This window comes from Amblyomma americanum, chromosome 1 (genome assembly GCF_052857255.1).
Source record: "Amblyomma americanum isolate KBUSLIRL-KWMA chromosome 1, ASM5285725v1, whole genome shotgun sequence".
NCBI lineage: Eukaryota > Metazoa > Arthropoda > Arachnida > Ixodida > Ixodidae > Amblyomma > Amblyomma americanum.
Genome location: NC_135497.1, coordinates 133,265,715 through 133,289,988, shown reverse-complemented (window position 1 = coordinate 133,289,988; position 24,274 = coordinate 133,265,715). Strand labels below are relative to the sequence as shown.

General features: G+C 48.0%; 1 protein-coding gene across 6 annotated transcripts in view; it reads left to right on the top strand.

The window, feature by feature from the left end:
- The window catches only part of Prp4k (Pre-mRNA processing factor 4 kinase), a 99,794-nt gene that overhangs the window by 40,650 nt on the left and 34,870 nt on the right, over positions 1 to 24,274 (top strand). For all 6 annotated transcript variants that reach the window (XM_077646937.1, XM_077646932.1, XM_077646933.1 and 3 more), the window contains 2 exons: positions 10,877 to 10,982; positions 24,117 to 24,178. In XM_077646937.1, coding sequence (XP_077503063.1) covers positions 10,877 to 10,982; positions 24,117 to 24,178 — 168 coding nt within the window. The remainder of the gene's footprint in view (positions 1 to 10,876; positions 10,983 to 24,116; positions 24,179 to 24,274) is intronic.

The following is a 24,274-nucleotide window of genomic DNA, read 5'->3' as shown; positions in this document are numbered from 1 at the left end:
AAAGTTAATTCTATTGTTGGATAAAACTTTAAAAAAAACATTAAAAAAAACAGCATTTGGTGACACCTGGTCATGCTCTGCGGCACCCTGTATTACTCCACTCTCCAATCACAACAGTAAATGAAATCAGCTTTTTAATATTTGACCGTATCAAACAAGCCAGAAGCATCCAAAGTCTACAAGTTATCATTTTTCTTTTTTGTGATTATCTCCTTGTTAAGGTACCATGAAAAGGTTTGACAATGGACTACTTTTTTGTGATGGAGGAATTTTGTGCAACAATCCTGATGGTGCATTCACACTTGGACATTCGGTGGCGAGAGGGAGCGGAACCCGCGGCCGCCGAAATGCTGCCTCGTTCACACTTCCCGGCCACCGCGTCGTCGCTGATTGTCTGTGTGTCGTCTGCTCACGGCGTACACAGATGTGGCAAGAGGTTAATCGATGCTGTCTACATACCAAAACCGTATGCACGCTTGCGTACGCTAAATGCAGCTATTTTGTTGGACGTTACGCCATTTCTAACATTCTCACTTTTTAAACGCCTAGTGGCGCCATCTGGTGGTTAGGAGAGGAATCATTGTTGTCAACAAACTGACGCCCCTCTTACCTAAAAGGGGAAGAATCGTCACCCGAAATAAAAATTAAAGCAAATTTATCGCTCAAACGTTTCTTTATGGGTGAGATAAGACAAAGCGAAAGACCGCTGGCTCTTTTATGGCCAGTGAACGCGCTGAAAAAGGCAGTAACAGCGACGAATTCAGTCCGAAGCGAGGCGTCCTGCATCGAAGGGCGCCTCCATGTTTGTCGGCGCGGGTACTCGCCTTCCTATTGGCTGACGAGATTCGGCGGATTTTTTTCCGGCGGCAGAATTCGGTCCTGGACCGATCGGCCTTTCCGCTGGGTATTTCGGCGAAATCTTCGCCGCGGCAGCGGATTCCGCTCGCTCTCGCCGCCGAAAGTCCAAGTGTGAACGCGCCATGAGTGTAGCGAAGCTTCACTGCAGATTTTTGTTTCAAATGCTGTGTATTGCCCCATAAGGGCTATGACATATGATATGCGCTGTGCGATTCATGCATGTCAGGTTATTGCATTATTTATACTGAGTGATTCTGGTTTTAATTTCTGAGCACTGGGGTGTGCTTTGACATCACAGCCAGGGAAGAGCAGCAACCCTGGTCACATGGGCCCCCAAAAGTTGTGACTCAAGGACTGCTGCGTCGCCTGCTCTTGTACACATGCTGTGCATACCAGCGCCTTTCGAAATGCCGGCAAACCTGGTTGGTACTGCGATATGCTGAGAGAAACCAAGTGAGCGAAGGACAACACCGAATTCTTAAACCGACCGGCTCGCTTGGGCCGATCTCAGTCAGTATACCGCATATGCCAAGCGGTTGCTGCGTTGTATTTAGGCGTCCCTTATAGCCTCAGTCACTTTGGGACGTTAAACCCCATAAACCTTAAGCCAACTGTTGTATTTAGCTTTGCCACACTGTGCCGACGCCGATGCTTGAGGGACATCTGTTCGGGTGGCCTGTAGCCAACAGTGCTTTAGTCGGCCGATCGCCGGGTTACATTACAACGATATGATGCCTTACTGTCCATGTTGGACTTAACAGACTTAACATTAGACCTAACAGATAGCGCAGTGATGTGCTTAGCTTCCTGTCTCCATGTGGTGCTAATCTTTTTGAGCAAATACACATGGGTAAAAAAATTAGGTGTGCTCCACCAATTCTGTTCTCTGTCTTGGAGATTAATCCCCAATGGGTGTGCAAAGGCTGCGCTAAATAAGGCAAGATGTTGATATGTGTCCTTATGTATTAAGTATTTTAGTTGTCAATTGAATGTGTGTATTGAGGTTACAAAATTCTTTATTCAGAGTTGATGAATACAGTCGCCGACCGATTTTTCGGACGCGAAGGGACCTGAAAAATGGTCTGAATAGTCGAACAGTCCGAAAAATCTGTGAAGTACAAAAAATCACTTTATTGAGATGAAATCGGCTCAAAAATGTCACTGATTTTACCTTGCGGAAAATTTCTCGTGCTGGCGACGATTTGCGCCAAGGTTGTGCTTTCACTGTACACGCTAGACAGCAAGGTCACCGCATTTGGTTGGAATACTTCCCACGCTTCTTTGACGGACCTGTTGGGGCCATGTTGTCCACAACCCGAGTGTGCACCACACCGCTCGTTAAACACACGCAAAGATAAGGCACTTTTCTTTCAAAGTGGCGGAACCGCCGGATGCAATCACAAAACGGCGAACAGATCTAACTTCGTGAAGACAGCACCACTCGGTCAACGCGGTCAGAGAAACCCAAGTGATGAAACGGCGAATGGCGAACGTATGAGACCCGCCGCGGTGACTCAGTGGTTAGGGCGCTCGGCTACTGATCCGGAGTACCCGGGTTGGAACCCTACCGCGGTGGCCGCGTTTCGATGGAGGATAAACGCGAAGGCGCCCGTGTGCTGTGCGATGTCAGTGCACGTTAAAGATCCCCAGGTGGTCGAAATTATTCCGGAGGCCTCCATTACGGCACCTCTTTCTTCCTTTCTTCTCTCAGTCCCTCCTTTATCCCTTCCCGCTGAGATGTGAGACAGCTCCGGCACAATTTTTTTCCCCCAACAACCAATTTTCAACGTATGGGACAAGCGATAACTGCCCGCGACAACGGCGACAAAAGCAAGTTGGTGGCGATGACAATCCGGCTGCCACTTCGAAGTGTCAGAGATCGCAGGGACCTCTACTGGCAACGATGAGGTACCGAATGTGTGTCAAGCCAAGCCAACTGCAGCATAAATCCACCTCAATCCAAGATGGCGCCTTTTGCGCAGGTGAAAAAGCCGATAAGATGGCCGATTTTGGCCCGCAGGTGACTGAAACTAGTCCGAAAAATCGAACCTTCGGACTTTTGAAGTCCGAAATATCCGTCGCGAATATGTATGCGCTTCTATGGGGCGACTGACCGTGCCTCATCGAGGTCCGAAATATCCTACAAGTCCGAATTATTGGAGTCCGAATTACCCGTCGGCTACTGTATTTGTTTATGAACAAATATTTGAGCATGATTCGATTGCAGTTCAACCCTTTTGTAACAGGCACATACCAGAGAACACATGTGAAAGGTCTTTCAAGTTTTCTTTATTTACCGATTTGTCCCTACTATGATGCTGCCACTCAGTTACTGAGACTTTCACAAGTGAAGGTTATAAGTATGTTGCACTAGTTTTAGTTGCAAAAGGACACATTATATTTTTCTTGACATATGGTGTTTCTGAAAATAGCACATGCCTTCCACTACACTTGAATGATGGCAAGTTTTTTGCACTGTTTTGCTGCAGAAGGGTGCAGTTGACCCCCCCTAGCTTGAATTTACGAAAATGGAGAAATATTCTAATAAATGTTGTTAAGAGATAAATGAAGTGATGAAATTTTCAGTGCAGTTACTGCTAAGTGGGAAAAAATTAAGCCTCCTCTCAAGTGTTATTTCACAGTGTGAACTCTGTCATGCAAACCGGGCACTTAATTGTAATAAAAAAGAGCTCTGTGTAGCACCACGGCAGCGCACGAAGCGCAGCTGACACAGGAGATCGTCTGCTTTAGGCGCATGTTCACGTTGATAACCATGGCCATAGTTATCGAGGAGGAAGTTGGGCAGGTGGGCTTCAAGGCTTGTATCTTCCACGTGTTCCTTACTTAGGTTTGCCCCTATTGAGTTGGGCGGCGGATTTGCCTCGTGTCCCGCTGTGAGTTCTTCAAGATCTTTGCCGTAAAATTGCCAAGCTCTGAAGCTGCGAGTGCGGGCCATGCATGTCGTCTGTCAGTATGGCACGGAAATTGTAAGCTACAGAGCAGCAGTGAGGGTAATACGCTAGCAGAGGCATGCTGTTGGTTGTGGCATACCATGTAGCACCTGTGGTCAGCAAAGTGTGTTGGGCATTATAACCTTTTCTGTGGCACTAGCTTTTTGTTACATTGGATGATGTCTGTCCAGTGTTGCTGAAGGCTGCTTATAGCTCTTGTGCTTTGAAAAAACTTAGGTGTTTTCAAGCACTAATGTGCCTATTTACATGCAAGGCTGAAAACAACTGACTAGATCGATGTTTGTAAACTTCAGAGCATAAATCTTTTTATTGTGTTTCTGTGTGTGTGTATGTCCTTAGCTGTTTCATTACATATGAAAGGCTGTTTTGTACTCTGTGTAGTAAGTCTGACTTTATATTGAGTGTAAGGTGGGGTTTATTCTGAGAAGCTTTCTAACGGGAGCAGGGCCAACAGCGGGTCAGCTAGTCCAGCCGAGAGCGTGTGCCAGGCGATGACCATGCAGCTCGCGCATATGCTCGTCGTCTTCTTTATAATGGCCCCCGGACAGAAGAGGAGCCATCCTGGCGACTTAAGGGGCGGACAAGACAGCGGGGTCGTAGCATCTCTTGAGGTGCTGGACATGTACAGTCTCACGGCCGCGGCGTCTGAGATCGGGAGACGGCGGGAGGGGCTCAACAATATAGTTCACTGGAGATGTTTGTTCCAGGACACGATACGGCCCTTGATATTTAGCCAGCAATTTCCGGGAGAGGCCCGGAGTACTGGAAGGTATCCATAGCCAGACAAGAGAGCCGGGAGAGAAATGTTGGGGACGTTGATCTTCATCGTGTCGCGTTTTTTGAAGGAACTGGGTAGCTGTCGTGAGCGACCGGGCGATCTGGCGGCAGTCTTCGGCATGCCTGGCGACTTCGGAGACGGTGGTGCACTCAGATGCGTCAGGGTGGTAGGGGAGAACAGTATCAATGGGAACGGAGGGATGGCGGCCATAAAGGAGGAAGAAAGGAGAAAATCCTGTCGTAGATTGCGTAGCAGTATTGTACGTGAACGTAATATACGGGAGAATAAGGTCCCAGATCGTGTGGTTCGAACCGACGTACATAGCCAGCATGTCCCCTAGAGTGCGGTTAAAGCGTTCAGTGAGGCCGTTGGTCTGAGGGTGGTAAGCGGTGGAAGTCCGATGGATGACGTTGCACTCACGGAGCAGAGATTTGATGACATCAGATAGGAAGACACGGCCTCTGTCACTGAGGAGTTCTCAAGGGGCACCGTGTCGAAGGATGAACCGACGCAGAAGAAAGGATGGCACATCTTGTGCCGTGGCAGCAGAGAGCGCGGCGGTTTCAGCATACCGCGTGAGGTGATCGACGGCAACAATGATCCATCGTTTGCCAGAAGCAGTGTAGGGGAGGGGCCCATATAAATCAATGCCAACGCGGTCGAAAGGGCGAGGCGGACAAGATAGCGGCTGGAACTCACCAGCAGTACGGGTAGTGGGTGTCTTGCGGCGTTGGCAGTCGAGGCACGAGTGTATGTATTTCAAAACGAAATTGTACATGCCACGCCAGTAGTAGCGGAGGCGGAGGCGCGTGTAAGTCTTGAAAAGGCCTGCGTGACCGCTTTGCAAGTCAGTGTGAAAACATGAGCAGATATAGGACCGTAGGTTGCGAGGAATGACGAGGAGCCATTTTCGTCTATCAGAATGATAATTACGGCGATAAAGCAGGTTATCTCGGATCTCAAAATGGGAAGCTTGACGGCGCAGCACGCGGTATGGATTAACCGCCGATGGGCCGGAGAGAAAGTCCAGAAGAGTACGAATCCATGGATCCTTGCGCTGTTCAGAAGGCATGTCACTGACGGTGGGAGATTGCTCAGGGGTTCCGATTTCGCAGAGGCTGGCAAGTTCAGCGGGGAGCGGGGAGCGAGACAAGGCGTCAGTGTCCTGATGTTTGCGGCCCGACCGGTACACGACTCGGATGTTGTATTCTTAAAGACGCAGCGCCCAGCGCGCCAGGTGGCTGGAAGGATCTTTCAGACAGGAAAGCCAACAAAGGGCGTGCTGATTCGTAACGACGTCGAAAGGACGGCCGTACACGTAAGGGCGAAACTTGCCTAAGGCCCACACAATGGCGAGGCGCTCTTTTTCAGTCACAGAGTAGCGAGACTCAGCCTTTGTAAGTGTGCGGCTGGCATAGGCAATGACATATTCGTTGTATCCATATTTGCGCTGAGCGAGCACTGCACCGAGACCAATACCACTGGCATCCATGTGAACTTCAGTCGGGGCCGCCGGGTCAAAATTACGCAAGATGGGAGGTGCCGTGAGGAGACGACGTAAGGTGTTGTAGGCGTCGTCGCAGGCGAGTGACCAAGCCGAAAAATCGACATTGGCGCCAAGGAGCTGAGTCAAAGGGGCAGCAATTGAGGCAAAGCTGCGAATGAAACGCCTAAAATAAGAGCAGAGCCCTAGGAAGCTGCGAAGTTCCTTAGTGGTGGAAGGTTTAGGAAAGTCAGTCACGGCACGAAGTTTCGCTGGGTCAGGGCGTACACCGTCTTCCGACACAACGTGACCTAAAATTGTCAGTTCACGGGCTGCAAGGGTGCATTTTTTAAAATTTAGCTGCAGGCCTGCGTTTTTGAGGCATGTCAAGACGTCCCGCAGGCGAGATAGATGCGTTTGGAAGTTAGGTGAAAAGATAACGATGTCGTCCAGGTAGCACAGGCACGTCTTCCACTTGAGGCCACGCAAAACGGTATCCATCATTCGCTCGAAAGTAGCAGGAGCGTTACACAGGTTGAAAGGCATGACGGTAAACTCGTAGAGGCCGTCAGGGGTCACGAACGTGGTTTTGGCACGATCTGCAGCTGCCATTGAAACCTGTCAATAATTAGAGCGCAAATCAAGGGAAGAAAAGAGCTCCGCGCCTTGTAGACAGTCCAGGGCATCATTAATACGGGGCAGAGGGTAGACTTCTTTGCGTGTGATCTTATTAATGCGGCGGTAATCGACGCAAAACCGAACGGAGCCATCCTTCTTTTTGACGAGGACAACCGGGGAGGCCCAGGGGCTGGTGGAAGGCTGAATAATGCCGCTCTGAAGCATGGTGTCTACCTGTTCTTCAATAACTCTTCGTTCAGCGGTGGAAACACCATATGGGCGCTGTCGCAGAGGGGCATGGGCGCCGGTTTCAATGTGATGCTCGACAGTCGACGTGCGCCCCAAACCGCTTTGGTGGCAATCGAAGGACGAGCGAAACTCCTCAAGTAGCTCAAGAAGCTGGGTTCGCTGAGTTGGATGTAGAGTGGCGTCGATAGAGCGAAGGAATAGGTCGGTCAACAATGGGGCGGGCGCAGGAGTAGGTGAGCTGAGGGCGTCCATGGCGACCGGCGTTGATTCTGCGGCAGCGTCGGGATGGTTGAAAATAGAATCAAAGAGCTGCACGGTGCCGACGCATTCTCCATGGCGCAAAGTGAAGGGGCTTGAAAACGGGTTGAAGACCCACAGTGCAGTGAGTCCGGCGGAGAAAGTGAGCAGGGCATAAGGCAGCGGCAGACAATGGCGACGCAGAAAAGTAGGAGACGGCGTGAAGAGGGCACTGGCATCGCGAACACAAGCACAGGAGAGAGGCACAATCACGGAAGAGCACGCAGGAATATCGGTACTGTCGGCGACGAAGCTTTAGCAGGAACGGGGGCACCGCAAATTTCAGTCTCTGGCACGGGATTCGGCAACGTGGAGAGCGCTACTTGAGCTCGAGCACAGTCGATGACCACGTCATGAAGCGATAGGAAGTCCCAGCCCAAGATGATCGAATGCGAACATGACGGCAGAACGATGAACTCAACCAAATATAAAATGTCTGCTATGACTACTCGAGCAGTGCATGCTGCTAACTGCTGGATGAGGTGTGCACTTGCAGTCCGTAACGACAGGCCAGAAAGGGGCATCTTCACTTTCTTCAAAGATCGGCAAAGCGCTGCATCCATGACAGAAACCTCAGCGCTGGTGTCCACAAGCGCCATCACAGATACGCCCTCTACAAAAACTTTGATTAAATTGGCGGCGGACAAACGAGGCCTTTCAAATTTTGACGACTGCGCAGTTCTCGCCTCAGGAACTGCGGCATGTAGTTTTCCTCTTGAGTGGTCGAGGGACGCCGTCGCATCGGAGAGATGGAGCGTCGACGTGGTGAAGGCTAACGGTGTCCAGAGAAGGCGGTGTGCTCAGGAGACAGAGAACGGCTTAGGGGCGGCTCAGCAGGAGGTAAGTACTGACGCTGGGACCAGTAACCGGAAACTTCAGGAGGTGTTCGTGAGATGTTCATGCGTCGACGGCAAAGCCGCGCCACATGACCTGGCAAGCCGCAGAAGTAGCAGATTGGGCGGTTGTCAGGCGTGTGCCAGGAGTTTCCCAGTTGAGCAGGCGGCGAAATAAAAGCAATGGGCTCTCGAACGGGACCAGGAGGCGGAGCATAGGTAGGTGGACGAGGTCGCGCAACAACGTCCGCATATGTCAGCGGGGCCGCAAGAGGTGTGGGCTGAGGGGTCTGCGGGAGAGCTTCAGCGACCTGTTCTTGAATGATGCGCCGCAAATTCGGAGTTATGTGTGGTGATGGCTCTTGATGGCGGGAAATAAGCGAGAGCTGGCGAGCAACTTCTTCTCGGATGAAGCTCTTGATGTGCGGTAGGAGCGATGACTGGTCTCTTGCATTGTTCAGGCCAGCAAGCGAGTTGACGTTCGTGGTGTGTTCGCGTGTCAGAGCCCTCTGCTTGCGTAGTTCGTCGAAGCTCTGACACAGGGTGACGACTTCCGCGACGGTGCGCAGGTCTCGCGCCAACAACATCTGAAAGGCGTCATCAATGCCCTTGAGAATATGCCTGATCTTGTCGGCTTCGGGCATCTGAGCGTTCACCCTCTTGCACAGATCGACGACATCCTCGATGTAACTCGTGAAGTTCTCGCCAAGCGCTGTTCGGCACGGAGTTTTCTGACTGCCGGGCGGCCGAATACCTCTGAGAAGTTAGATTTGAAAACAGACCATGATGTAATGTCCGCCTCGTGGTTCCGATACCACAGATTCGCAACGCCCGTAAGATAGAAAATCACATTGTTTAGTTTGGTTTCCACGTCCCACTTGTTGTATGCGCTCACCCGCTCATACGATGTGAGCCAATCCTCAACATCATGGTCGTCTGTGCTGCTGTAGATAGCGGGGTCTCGCTGGCGGAGAGAACCAGCACAGATGACGGCGGCCGGGCTCACTTGGACGGCTTGGTGGTTAGGCATCGCGGTAGGGGGTAGCATTCGGTTGCGGAGTTCCAGGGCGAGAGGACGTTACCCGGCACCTGCACCAAATGTAAGGTGGGGTGTATTCTGAGAAGCTTCATAACGGGAGCAGGGCAAACAGCGGGTCAGCTAGTCCAGCCGAGAGCGTGTGCCAGGCGATGACCATGCAGCTCGCGCATATGCTCGTCGTCGTCTTTACAATGGAGCCAGGAGCATGCACCAGGCGATGACCATGCGGCTTGCGCATATGCTCGTCGTCTTCTTTACATGAGGAACAAATTACTGCTGATTGAAATATCTCATGTTGGTGCACCACTTGAATGTATACAGTGGAACCCCGTTCATACGTTTTTCACCGGACCGGGGAAAAAAAACGTAACAGCCGGGAAAACGCAACAGTGAGGAAAGCTCCGAAAATGAATGAAAATGTGCAGTTTCAACTATAGACAATTTATTTACACAGATTGCGCTTAAGACTTAAAAAAGTCCAGAATGGTGGCTTGCCGTTTTTGCCACGAGCCTGCTTTGCTTTCGGGCCGAAGAGTGCGGCATTCCCCTCTATCTCGGCACGCTTCGAGATGATGCTGTAAAGCGTCGAGGGTGGGAGACCAAGGTCCTTGGCAATGTCGACTCTCTTCCGCGCTGGCTGCCTGTCAACTGCATTTAATGCATCCAGCTTTTCCTCAAGGGAAAGCGCCTTCCACTTGCGCGACGCCGTCTAAGCACAAGTTCGATGTTCACGAGGCTTAATGCACAATGACGATAGCATGATAGAAGAGGAGTCGACCCGTTCAACAACCATGCGGCGACCGTAAAAGTGAGAGCATTTTTCACGAATGGCCACCTAGTAGCGGCCTCTCGAACTGGCGTGCGGCTTCTTGCAGCCAGTTCCATAGCCAAGCCCGGCCAAAACTCGCCAAAAGTCAAAATGGCGGTTGCAGCGCGTTGCCTACTTCAGCCCAGGCGTGTTCGGGGTGCTAAGTTGCGACGTATCATGCGGGAATGTTTTCACAGCTACTACGTAATGACGGGGTTCCTTATACATTGGATCCTATGGAAGCTATGCCGGGACCGGATGAAAATGACGTAGCAGCCAGGAAAATGCAGCAGTGAGGAACGTAACAGCGGGGTTCTACTGTATAAAGGTTCATTTTTGCTTTGATTTTCTCTCAGCAATTGTGAGAGGCGTTTGAGGCTGGACACTTCAGGCTAATGGAGCTGTGCCAGCTGAAAATACTGCCCTCTGTAGTCCAGCTGGCTTGACAGCACAGCTGTAAGAAGCGTGCATAGAATGTTCTGCAGTTAGCGTGCTGTGATAAATTTCGTGAGGCAGTCATTTTCAGCAGCAGTTCTCCATCTGCCAGAGCAGTTGTCGAGAAGCAGCGGTGACAAGGGAGTATGCGTGACCGAATTTGCAGCTGGTGTTGTAAGTTCTGGGTCAAAATGTTCTGTGCTGTGTGTGCGAAATAGAAACGTGCTCCATGTCAGTGGCGATACAATTGGAGCATGCCGCAAGCCACCGAATACGGTGGCCGAGCACTGCTGGCCTATAAGGGCCTCTGACCATTGTGATGCCGCAATGCAATATGCACACATGTGCTTATGCAAGTATGAGTGCTAGGGCTGAGTAAAAACATCTCAGAAAGCCATTTCTGAAGATAAATGGTAAGAATAGTAAAGGGCAGATCTATAAAGTGTTTTCAGTACCCAAGGGTTGAAAGTTGCACTTTTTAATTGTAATTTTTTCTTTTCTCCCAGGCAACTGACATGAATGAAAACAGTGAAGACACGGCAGACTTTGAGGCGGCTATAATGGCCAAGAGGCAAATGATCGTCCAAGAAGGCAACACTGAATCAGACACAGGTAGGTAATTGGAGCATTATAGTGGCCATATACATTTGGAGCTTGGCAGGTTAGCATTGATGCTATATGAGGTTTAGAGTAGCATGGCTATTGACTGTTTTTGCAAGCCCTGCCTCTATATACTGCCAGCTCCTGTAATGAACTGGATTTGAAGAGAATTCTTTTCATTTTTATTTTCTGTGAGAAGTGGTACAGTGGTATGGCTGGCTGCAGCCAAATTTTGGTTCTCTTAATAGGACTGACTGGTACTGTGCCAAGCTTGCAACAAACTCTTGGGTCTGAGGCATAGTGCATACATCATATTTACTCATGTAATGAACCCACTTTTTTTGCAGAAAAATTAACATCAATTTGGGGGAAGGGTTCATTACGTGGGGAAAGGAAGTTTCTACACATTTCGACGAGTGTGTAATGCGAACGTTTTAAGTGTCATCTGCGTGATAGGGGTTAGGAATTTTTCCTCCCAATATCGAGCTTGCCAAATCGCTTGAGGGTCTGAAGTTCCTGCTTCCTCCATAGCATTTCAGTGTAGAGGATGTTATGTAGCATTCTGGTTTTAACTGCTACGCTCATAGACTTCTCCTTACAATCGGTGGCAGGGGTATTGCCGTCCTCCAGACCGGCTGACCGCCCACATCTGTGACCATCTGCCCACCTCTTATTTCCCCTTGGTGGAGTCTGAGGGCTTCAAGTTTGCTAATGCTGCTCATAGGAATCACTGTGGCTTTATATCGCCGAATGCAAAAAAAGTGTTGGGAGTCGTCGTGTGTGTCAAGGCTGTCTGGAAGCACTTTTTGACATGTGCAGTTGAGTTATTAGGACAGATGTTCACTGTATGATGGAGCCTTTCCTTGATAGGAGGTTTCACCTTCTAAGTCACTTGATGTAGTTAGGTTTTGATGGAATGCTGTCTGGTAAGGTAGTAGCATAGTAGTAAAATCTTGGGTTTCTGACAATGTCTAAATATTAGTTTACATTTTGTATCAATGGCTTTCGTGTTCACAATGTAAACTGTCCATGAAAGATACACCTTACATAGCTCTCAGTAATCGTAATGATTTTGCATAAACTGGGAGAAGATTTCCGTTCTGTTTAGTGTGTGTGTGGTACCGTACTTACCCAGTTCTAACGCGCACCCAATTTTTATAGTCAACCAGAAAAAAAGGTTACATCCCCCATTCTAGCACGCGCAAATTATTTGTGATCAAGAAAAACGAAAAACTTGTGCGCGAGGAAGGGGAGATTTATTGCCGAACTTCACTCTTCATCGCTTTCGGATAACTCCTTGTCGCTTTCGACCGACCACAACATATCGTCCTTGGTGCCATCCAGCGCATTTGCGATGCCACACTTTTTGAATGAGCGTTCCACCATGGCCGATGAGACTGTGGCCCATGCCTCGGATGCCCATCCAGCAAGCGTCTCCTAGGGCACACGCTTAAGCCTATTGTTCGGTGTGAACGGCTGGGTGCTAAGCCACTCATTGTACAGCACACGAACTCGATCCTTCACTGGCTTGTTCAAGCACACGTCGAGTGGTTGAAGCTGCGCTGTCATGCCTCCGGGTATAACGACGAGGTCAGTATTGCACGCAGCAAGCTTGTCTTTAATGCGCTGGTCAAGATGACACTTGAACGCGTCGAGAACGAGCATAGCGCGAAGCCCAAGGCTTTCCCCGGGCCTTTTGCGCCACACGCAATCGATCCAGTTCACGACCATGTCGGTGTCCATCCAGCCTTTCTCGTTTGCTCGGACGATGACTCCTGGAGGAAAATTCACTGCCTTCGGAAGCGTCTTTCGTTTAAAAATGAGGAATGGCGGCAACTTGTGGCCATCGGCAGTGCAGCAGAGCATCACAGTTACTCGCGTCTTCTCATTGCCTGTCGACAACACACGCACTTGCTTCGCCCCCTTCACTTCAACGGTCGTGTTGACGGGCATGTCAAAGTACAGTGGCGTTTGGTCTGCGTTGGCGATTTGTCCCAGCTGGTAGCCATGTATGTGCCGTAATGAAATCACATATCTCTGAAAAGCACAAAGCTTCTCCTCAAAGGCTTCTGGCAATTTCTGACATATACCAGTCCGCCGGCGAAGCGAAAACCCTTTCCTTTTCATAAACTTTGATATCCAGTTTCTGCTGGCCTTAAACTCGCTCGTGGACAAACCGCGATGTCTAGCCAGCTCCAGCACTGTAACTTTAAGCATTTCAGTTGTGACCGGCATTTGGTCCTCTTGGAGTTTTTTGACGAAGTCCACTAATGCATCCTCAATTTCAGGGAATCGGCCTTTCCGAGGTCTGTTGAACCCTTTGCGGGTAGACTTACTGAGGAAGATGCGGTCTTTCTGCTTTCTCCTCTCCTGAACACATGTTTCCGGCACGCAGTAAGCACGTGCAGAGGCTCTGTTGCCGTCGGTCTCTGTGCACAAGATGACCTTTTTCTTAAAGCCGGCCTCATAGTGGAAGCGGCGGACCTTTGGTGCAGTCCCTGCCATCTCAGCCAGGAAGCGCGTAGATGCGACGTTTGCAATGCTGCTACACAAAAAAAATCCGGGCTCCCAGCTTCAACGAGCATTGCTGCTGACACAGGCAAAAACAAATGACTTCGGTGCCATCTTGAAATGGCAATAACGATGGGTGGGACGAAATTCGCGCTGTTTCGGTTTGTATCCGATTCTAACGCGCATGCTACTTGAGGGTTTATTTTTTCGGAAAAAAGGTGCGCGTTAGAATCGGGTAAAGTACGGTATTATCAAAGATTCAAGGCATGACCGTGCTGACAGATTTGTTTCTAAAGCAACGATTTCCTTGCTATCCTAGCCTATTTCATGCCCTGTTTTTTCAGTGTGTACTGACATGGCACTTAAGGCTGTGTGATTTGTTTGCATCATAACGGTGCTGCTTTAGTTGCCTCCATAGATTCCCTGCCTCCTCTATGCAGACAGGTTCACAATTACCACGTGGTATCTTATACAATAGAATTCCTATAAGTGAAGTAACTCGGACCAGCAAAAATGCTTACTGTCTTTACTATATCAGTCGTTAGTGATGGCATGGCTCTGACTAAGCTCTCTGGCTGCTTACTAAGCACAAAGTGTTGATTTATGGAAGAAACAATTAGAAATACCGTATTTACACGATTGTAAGTCTACTCGAATGTATGTCGGCCTCCCCAAATCACATTTCCGAAAAATAAAAAAAAAATTCCGAGGTTGTTTAAGGTTGGCCTTGAATAGTTGAATGCGATAACATTATTCAACGGCCGCCGTTTATCGCCAGCCGCTATCGGCTGCCGCGCATGGGCGTTTCCGTGTGCACATTCCAAAACGAAAATGTATTAGTCACTGGACTACTCGTCCACACTTGCGCCATCGTCCTCACTATAGCGCTGCCGTCATGATCGCTGCTGTGTCCCACAGCACGTCGTTCTAACATCGTCATCCAGCGAAATCCCGCACTTCGCAAACAGCCACATTGCGACATTGCGTGGAACAGCAGAAAATTTTCCTCGCTGCAGCTACCACACCTGTATCACCCGTTGCGAACATCGAACTTGCGGCGCAGCGCACGGCTCTTCGTTTTTTCGGCTTAAAAAATTGCAGCCATCTTGAATGCAGCCGTGAACGAGCGCCGGTCGCTTGCCGGACCTGGAGCACAAATGATGACTGACGAAGCACTACATTAAAAACTTGTGAAATGTGGCCGGCAGTAGTCAAATGCGACAGAGCCAAAGAGAAACTACGCATGAATGGCATCGGCTCTTCCGTCGGCTACTGATGCTCCCTGCCACTGGGCCGCCCCGGCTTATCAGCAACCGCAGTCAGCAGCCACGTGTGGGGCGCTAGTTTGCTGCTTGTCAATAGCTGCCATCGGCTGCCGCCCGCATGCGCAGGGATGTCAGCTCTGCACGTTGACATAGCAGCTGCTCATGGCCAGCACCAAGAGCTATGTGACGGAGCCACGCAGAAAAAATGAAACCACGCTATAGCATGCCTGATATCTCGTTTGGCTTGCCTTTACTTATACAGTAAAATCTCGTTACTACGAACATCAGATTAACGAAATTTTCAGATTTACGAATTTTTTTAAAATCCCCGCCAAAATGCCTATACTTTCAATGTAAAAAACTTTCAGTACTACGAATTTCAAATTACCGAATATTTCAGAATAACGTATGTAATTTAATCTCGCATTCGTCGCAAAACGCTTCGTTATTACGAAGTTCCGTACCAAATCCCTGAAGCTGACGCCTGTCATCATCATCCGAAGCATCAGCTATGCGCTGGGGAACTCGTTGCAACGGATACAGCCCCAGCGGTATCGCCATCACGCGAGGCGGCGCGAGCTGCCGCCCGATACAAAGGGTAAGGCCATTATCATCCACCCAGCGTGTGGTCACATACGTACTGCGCAGCAGTCTTAAGCCTATTCAGCGCAGTGTCACCACGTCGACAGCGAACGTTAGGATCTGCGAAGTTATCGGCGCTGTGATTGTGTTGTGCATTAGCTTTGCTGACAATGAGTTCTCCTGGCCCCCGCGTTAAAAAGAAGCGACGCCAGTTTTCGCTTAAAGAAAAAGCGGACATTCTGTCGCAGCTGCTGGAAAAAAGCAAGCGGACTTGTGCAGGGAGCTTGGCATTACACCGTCAACAATAGCAACGATGTTCCAAGATCGGGACAAGATCGTAAAACTACATCGAGTGTTGCAGCTGGCTCCCTCAAGAAAACGTCTGCGGCTGGGCAACTACCGTGGACAGCGACTTTCGAATTATGTGGATAGCGACAGCGCGGCGGCTACATCCGCGGAGCTCACCACCGAAGACATCGTGAATCAAGTGCGTGAGCAAGACGATGCCAACACTGGATCAGCGCACGAAGAGGAAGAGATTGTTTCCAGCTCGGATGTCCTAGTCTTTCTAGAGAAGACCCGATCATTCCTCGGGCGCTGCAAAGATGTCCCCGATGACGTGCACAGGAAGGTCGAGGATGTGGAGACGTTCGTCCTGCAGCGTTTGTCGTCTACTCGCCAGAAGAAGATAAGACTTTTTCAAGCAATAAATTGTAGTTAAACTGTGCCCAGCGTTATCGTTTATTATTTACTTACCAACACATAAATCTGCTGCAAAGGTACCTAATTTTAGTTCTTGTGATGCATTACTGACATGAAAATAATGGTTTTTCAGTACTACGATATTTCAAAATAACGATTGAAATTCGGCGGTCCCGTGAAGTTCGTTGTAACGAGATTCTACTGTAGTGCGATGCTTTCGTTTCGATTGTAAGTCGACCCCCCCCACTTCGGACTTTCAAATTTAAAAAAATAGGTCGACTTACAATCGTGAAAATACGGTACCTTGCATCCTGCTCTTATCTTGTCTTTATGTGGTAATTATTTATTTTCAGTTATCACGTTTTTGACTTCATTTACATCTTGGAAGTACAGCATTTACATGAATACAACGTGGCTATAAAAATAAAAAGAGTTTGATTCCGTGTGCAAACCAAACCCTTGCATCATCACGGCGTCGTCTTTTACGGCGTCAACAGCATTTAAGAGGCAGTAAAGAAACATGCGACACAGTCAAGTGTGGCAAAACCACCTATTCAGTGCCGCCATGCCTCCGCTTCTTGCCGCTGCTTCCACGTGCTTCGCACTGCCGTGGTACGAATGCATGCTCTTTTCTTCCTTTCCCTACTCCTCACTGCACTTTTAATGGCTTTCCTTTCTCAGCGGCATGCGCTGCCTTCTTTCTGCGTTCATAGCCAGCGTTACTCTTTCAGTGCTCGCCGTGCTCTTTGCTGCACGGCCTCAAGGTCTTCTTAAAGTTGGCGTCTCCTCGTGGCTCTCGAGCTTGATGGGTGGTGAAGCCACGTCAAAGAGCGCCGTTTTACCGTATTCGGTATCAGTTTGCCTTGCAGTCGTAGACTTCGCGTTTGCCGCGATGCCATCATTCTGCGGGAAGTACCATCTGCTGCAAAAGTTTACAATCCACAGCGCCGTTCATTTCCATGGCGCGGTGAACTGTAAACTTTTCCAACAGGCGGTACATTGCCACGGCCAGACGCTCTTTACTATAGCTATTTCCTCGAGAAAAATATCTTTACTATAGCCTTAAAAAAAAATATGTGCAGTTGTCCATGGAAGGTGAAATGGTACCGCAGATTCACTTTACTGTATCGTGAGCTTTTACTATAACTGAGTTTAATATAGAGGATTTCTACTGTAAACCATACCTGAGAAATTTGAGATCGAGCATCTGTTACGCTGATGAGATGACCATTCAGTTTTGCTAGTCATGCACCTTGTGCTTTGAAGACTCGTAGGGTTTTGCTGAAATGTGGGATGCGAGGCACCACCGTGCATTTTGATTGAGATGATACGGTTGCATTCTGCATGTGCTCTGCATGTTAATACCGTATTTACACGATTGTAAGTCGACCCTTTTTTTGAAATTTAAAGTTCCGAAGTGGGGGGGTCGACTTACAATCGAAACGAAACCTTGAACTGCCAATAAAATCAAGAAAAACAATCTATCAGGGACGCTACTGCGGTGTTAGAAGTTTTTGTTTGCTCTACGGCTCCAAGCGTAGCATTCAGGTATTCCGCGGGCTTTTTGGCCAGGATTTTTCATTTTTTATTTTTACTGCACACACAGTTACCCACAGCAATGGTCAGTGCTACTGAACAGGATACCCGGGTTAGAACCCGACCGCGGCGGCAGCGTTTCGATGCAAGCGAAACGCAAAGGCGCCCGTGTGCTGTGCGATGTCAATACAGCAGGTTAAAGATCCCCAGGTGGTCGAAATTATTCGGGAGCCCTTCACTACAGCACCTCGTTCTTCCTTTCTTCTTTCACTCCCTCCTTTATCTCTTCCCTTACAACTGGGTTTCCGCCGATATTTGAGACAAATACTGCGCCACTTCCTTTCCCCTAAAACCAATTTCGTTTCATTTCACTCGCGGGAAGGGCCGCTGTCCCGCTGTTCCAATCGCGGAGTCTGTGCCAGCGCCCGAGAGTGTCGCTAGCTGATGGAAGAGCCGCTATTTCAGTGAATGTCGATGTTTGCTGGAAGAGCCAACGCCTCGACACTGATCACTCTTTGTTTGGTGGTGCTTGGAGTTGGTGCTTTTGACTCGAATGCTGGCCGCGTGTTTCGCCATGAGCTCTCCAGGTTCGAAAAGCATTCGGCGCTCATTCACTGCAGCGTTCAAGAGGGAGGCCATCATTTACGCCAAAGAAACTAACAACTGCGCGGCGGGCCGCAAGTTCGACGTTTCTGAACGGTTAGTGCGGGAGTGGCGGAAGCAGCGAGACAAAATTTTCGATTGCGACTCCAAGCGAAGTTTTTTTCGCGGGCCAAAGTCGGGACGCTTTCTGGAGCTGGAGGTCAAGCTTGCAGCGTATGTCACCGAAATACGTGATCGGTCCCTTCCAGTGACATGCGAAATGATCACGCAACAAGCCCGGGTCTTTGCTGCAGAAGCTGGATTACTCCGAACAGACTTCAAAGCCAGCAGGGCTTGGGCTTCGAAATTTATGAAGAGGGCTGGCGTCTCTCTTCGTCGGCATACTAGTGTATGCCAGAAGCTGCCTGCTGCTTACGAGGAGAAAGTTCTCGCCTTCCATAGGCACTACCTCAAGCTCCGCGACTCGCGGCGATACCTGCTCGGCCAAATCGGCAATGCGGACCAGACTCCCGTCTACTTCGACATGACGAGCAACACAACAGTGAGTGTGAGGGGAGCTCGCGAGGTTAAGCTTCTCACGACAGGAAACGAGAAACTTCGGTTCACTGTTATGCTATCATGCTTGGCAGATGGCACAAAGTTCTGACCGTACATCGTCTTCAAAAGAAAAACTATGCCAAAGGAAATGTTCCCGAAAGGTGTGATTGTGCGAGTGAACGAAAAAGGCTTTATGACGGACGACTTAGGTGTTGATTGGTACCGTCGGGTGTGGCTTTTAAGGCCAGGGGCATCCCTCAAAAATCGCAATCCGAACCTCCTCGTGCTAAACTCATTTCGCGGCCACCTTACCGCGAAAGTGAAGGCAGAGCTCCGAAAAGAAGATACAGATATGCTGGTGATTCCCGGTGGTCTGACGGGCAGCTGCAGCCGCTAGACGTTGGCGTTAACAAGCCATTCAAGGACTTGCTCCGGCGTGATTACGAGTGGCTGGCGCCAGAAGGGCGAGAACTTACGCCAACGGGGCACGTGAAGAGAGCCTCCCTGGCGGCTGTGTGCGGGTGGGTGATTTCCGCTTGGGCAGCCGTTCCACGCGATGTCGTGGTGCGGTCATTTAGGATGTGCGGGCTTTCCATGGAGGACGATGTGCTGTGGGATCGCAGCGGCGATGACGACAGCAGTACCACTGAAGATGACTCAAGTGAGGATGAATAGCCCATCTATGCAATAAATTTTCGTTTTTGAAGCGCTCCACCGGTGTTTTTTTTTTTTTTTCGGACATGCGATTGGGGGGGTCGACTTACATTCGCGTCAACTTTTTTTTTTTTTTTTCGGACATGTGATTTGGGGGGGTCGACTTACAATCGTGTAAATACGGTATTTCTTGAGCTGACTTCTGGGCACACTTTCAATAAATCCTTGTTGGGCATTCATTATGTTCCAAGTTGCTACTGATCATATCAAGTTCCTGCTTGAGGCTGTGCTCATCGGCCCGATGAACTGCTAGATGCACAAGTGACATCACATTTGAATGTTTGTGGATTGATGAATGCATCGATATGAAATTAAGGTACAGTCTAATCCCGCTAAAATGAAATTCAAGGTACCCACTAAATATTTCGCTTAAACGGAAGCTGTCTTGAAGTCGGGCCAGAGCATTGCCAGATTGGACTGGATAGTTCATGAATGTTTTTTTTTCCAAAAATCTGTCAGCTTTGGTGTTTCACAATTTTGAAATCAGCACTGGGTGTGATTTTCGTGGTACTCCAGAAACCTCGGACCATGGATGTATTCGCGTAATAAATGCACCCGCTACATTTGCTATCAAAACGCATACTTTTTTTTCCGCACACATTATAAAAGCACTTCCGCTTTCATCCTGCAAGAATTGGTACCGAGACCGTGCTACCTGAAGGAATTTTGGCGCAGACTAGGCGCATGTGCGCTCGCATCACTGCGCGTTAAATTGGGATCACATGCACCTCAAAATCTGTGCTTTTGATGACGTGCCAGGAATCTGGTTGCTCCAATTCTTCGCTGAACTTTTATGATGCGTGGTGCAAACATACCTGCAACGTGTCGTTCTTTTCAGACTCTCCTGGAACCTCTGTCGCACTTAAATTTACGCAGCAATGCCTGTACTAGGTCAGTGCCCAGGCTTATCAGAAAGGGAAAAACAAATAGAACGTTATCACAAGCTCGCCTGCGGCTCAAAAGTGAAACTACGGTGGACCATGGCCAGCATTCGGCTTTTTGCATTGACATGCTGCTCACCAGCACGCCGGGTGACATTGGACACTTGCTCAGTGTCGCTAGGCCTAACGTGCTCTGCAATGAAGCCTCAGAAAAAGTGCTCTGGAACTAGCCGCTGCTTATCATAAAACATTTAATTACCATCGACACGATAACTTCATACTGAAATGAATGCGGAACTGATTTTCGTTGTACCTTATTCAATGAAACAAGCAAAAAGGCCAAAAGCTGCCTTGGACCAATGAGTCTGAGTCGTTGGCAAAAGTGTCGCAGGCAGTCGTGCACCGCATCATATCATTATGCGCACATGTCTGTGCATCAATTCCGATTCTGCAGGGAGTGTCAGCTGCGCTATTAAAAGTGCGAACTGAATACGGCAGCCATTTTTAGTGAAACCAAACAAGATATTAACATATGTGGATGTGCAAAAAAGAAACCAGCTGCTTACTCAAAAAATATCTGTTGAAGCTGAACCTCGCTCTGAAAAGTGTTTGTTATGGAGGGAAATAATTGCATTGCCATGTATGGTTTGCTGACGGGGAATTGGAAATACTTCGTTGTGGCGGAAACTTGGTTGTAGCAGCGTCCGTTGTAGCATGGTCTGACTGTACCGTCCAGAATGGGTGGGCTTCCTGTTAATGCTAAAAACTGGGCTGGTGTATGAGCACCCAAAAATGGGTTCCGTCCGTTGTCTTCTTTCCCAACAGTGAAGTTAATGGAGGCTTCTACACTGTTCAGGGGATCCAGGAGGCCTCACGCTTGCCTCTTGTTTTGGATGCAGAAGCAGTAATCGACATACCTCAAAAACAATTTCAGTCATGATTGGAAAGACTTTCGCGTTGATTGCTAATGGAGCTTTTTCAACAGAAATCACTGCAGCCATAACGCTTCCGACTGTTTGCTTGTCCATCCATCGTACATAAAGTATGTGTTTTTTTATACAGAAGCTAAAAAGGTTGCAAAGCTTCATGACAGGGCATGCATTCTTGAAAAGCTAGGCCTTTGTTGAGAAGCTCTTTGCATGTGCCAAGTCGTTTGGAACGCTTGTAAAGAGATGTGCTGGCGTCACTCGACATGTGGAGCACATGTCGAGTGACACCAGCGCATCTTCGTCTTCTAGAATGATCCCGTTTGCTTTGTCGATGAAATGAGACTTGTTACGAATGGGAGCATTGGTTTTGTAGACCAATTAAGCATTCCTGTCTTGGGAATCTTGGGCACACAGTATATTGCCGGCACTGACCCATTCATACAAAAGAAGTGTTAATAAAGGTTCCTTTCACCAAAGGCGTATCCAAGCGCAAAGGTGTGCATGATAGTGCATAGGTATCCACACCTATGTGCTAGTGTTCGCTTTGTTGATGTGCAGATAAAGGGAGACACATGCATTGCAATTTCTTCCTGCATCCTACCCCTCCTGGAAATTTCATTGGAAATGAACATACTCTGGAGCATTATGTAACTTTGCAGATTGTGGGTGGTTTTCCTTGAAGCTAGCCCAAAATCCAATATTTGAATTTGGCTTATAGGAGGTCTTCCATCTGTCTTAAAAGGCATCCAGATTGTGGGCAAAAGGAAAAAACTACACTTTGGAAGCATTATCATTGTTTGCAGCCCATTTGGAATGGTTAATATAGTGCGTTTTTTGGACTTTTGTGGGCAACTACAGTTGCTGGTGATTCTGAGGCCCTGTGGTCACAGAAGCCTGCCTAAATGCTCCTTGCCCATCTATCATTGAGTGCTAGAAAGTCTTCAGATATTGAATGCTGCCCAGAAGGCACCATCATCAATGGAAGCACAATGGAAAAGAAAAATACTGAAGTTAAACAAGGCTAGCAAACAAACTTCCAAAGTGTTTTCCATGCTGAATGTTGACTGAAATGCTGGGAGTTAGCCCTGTGTCCTTCCATTCATTTTCTAGTGCTATACGACTGGTAGGTGTGCATTTAAATGAAAAAGGTTGGTTAGCTTGCTGAACTTGCTGCTTCAACTCCATTTAGTATCCACAGACTGATCATGAATAAACTATGAGGTAATAAAACTAATGGGCTTTAGCTACAGGTGACCCACACACACAAAGAAAACTGAGCATGCATATGTCTCATGTTTAAAGCAATAGATGTGGGTAGAAAAGCATGGCCCGATTTGTAGGGCATTGCCTCTTATTATAGTCTAGCCAAGCAGTGACAGGTGGCAGCATTATATGTTGATTGTTTCTCGTTGACTGGTGTGCACTGGTTGGTTGGAGCACCAGAACCAAATGTGACTGGTGCTTTTCCCTAACACTTGCTTTCTAATGTAGCATATAGTTAGATACAACTCAAGAACAAAGCGGCAGATGCCCCTCAAAGGACTTCCTCCAACTAATGGCGTCGACTGATTTTTGAGATGTCGCGGTTAATCCGATTAAGCAGTGGTTCATCCTCTTTCATCTTCCGCACCCTGCAATGTCACACTATCAGGCCCAAAAGGTTTAACCGCGTTGTCATGAGAATTGGTCGACACCATTGGCTGGAGGGCCTCCTTTGAAGGGCACCTGCTGCTTTGTTCTTGAGTTGTATCCGACAGTAGCACTGTTTTTTTCGTAGTGTGCAAAATATCAAATCCTTGCTGTACTACATCATATCAAGTTGCCTAACATATTTTTTCATACTGTAGTTGTAGAGCTGTGGAAAATTAAAAATATTCTGGTTAAAAAGGTATTAGTGCTGGAAATTTTACTGTTATTGCAAAAGACCCATAAAATATCATTAAGTGTACTGTTAAATTAATATATATGGTTATCCTGTTTGGTATTTTACATGCGTACCACGGTATGTGTGCCTTGCTTTATTTTTTAAGACATTCAAAAATTAGTTTGAAAGTTTTACCTACACAGTAGATTTAATGCTTAGATTAATTTAATGGATGTTCTGCATATTTTCAATCTGGGAATGGCAGACAGCCAAATATGTGATGAGAAGTGTCATAGGGCATGCCCTTGGTCTGAGCATAATGGAGTTAAATTAAGGTTAAATGTGCTGGAGAGCCTGGCTCATTTGGTATATGGGTGCTTTAACAAGTAGTATCAGAGAACACTCTTGATGTTAAATTTCCTTTTGAAAGAGTCAAGCACCTCATTCTCTCAAAACCATGAAAGGGCTCATTCTGGCTTGTTGACGAAATCAGTGCAGTGATTCTTGTCACAACCTGTCTGATGTGTATGCTCTCTGATGGCTTTTAAGATTAAAGGGCTCATTCTGGCTTGTTGACGAAATCAGTGCAGTGATTTTTGTCACAACCTGTGTGATGTGTATGCTCTCTGATGGCTTTTAAAATTTTTTTAGCCCCTATGTATTGATTCGCCTTAATAACAAAAATGTCAATTTGTTGCTCACTTTTGGGTCTGGTGAAGGGATTTTTCTGGGATTTTGGAGGCAATCTTTTCTCCAATTTATCCACTCAAAGATATGTATATGTTTTTACCTGGGCACTTTCATGCTGTGCTGGTTAGTAGCGGTGCACACAAAAGAACCCAACTTTTGGTAAAAAAAAAAAATGCTTTAGCATTAACTTCTTTTTTTTGCAAAGAAGCTTGACTATGTGTGTGTTCTCATTGTTTTTCTTGAAACATTTTTCGATTTGCACATATTTGCAAGCTTTTGAGTTGGCTGTTGCAACTGTAGCTCATAAGTCTCTATTTTAAAATTCCTATCAGGTCAAGAGAAAAAGAAGCAGTTGGATATGTTCTCGGAGGACATGTTTGCTGAGAATTATTCTGTAAGTGAAGACATTTCTTATACCAAACTTTTACTTTCTTGTGTTAGTAATGCATGTCTAAATGAGTGACTGCTTGGCTAACTTTTTAAAATGTGT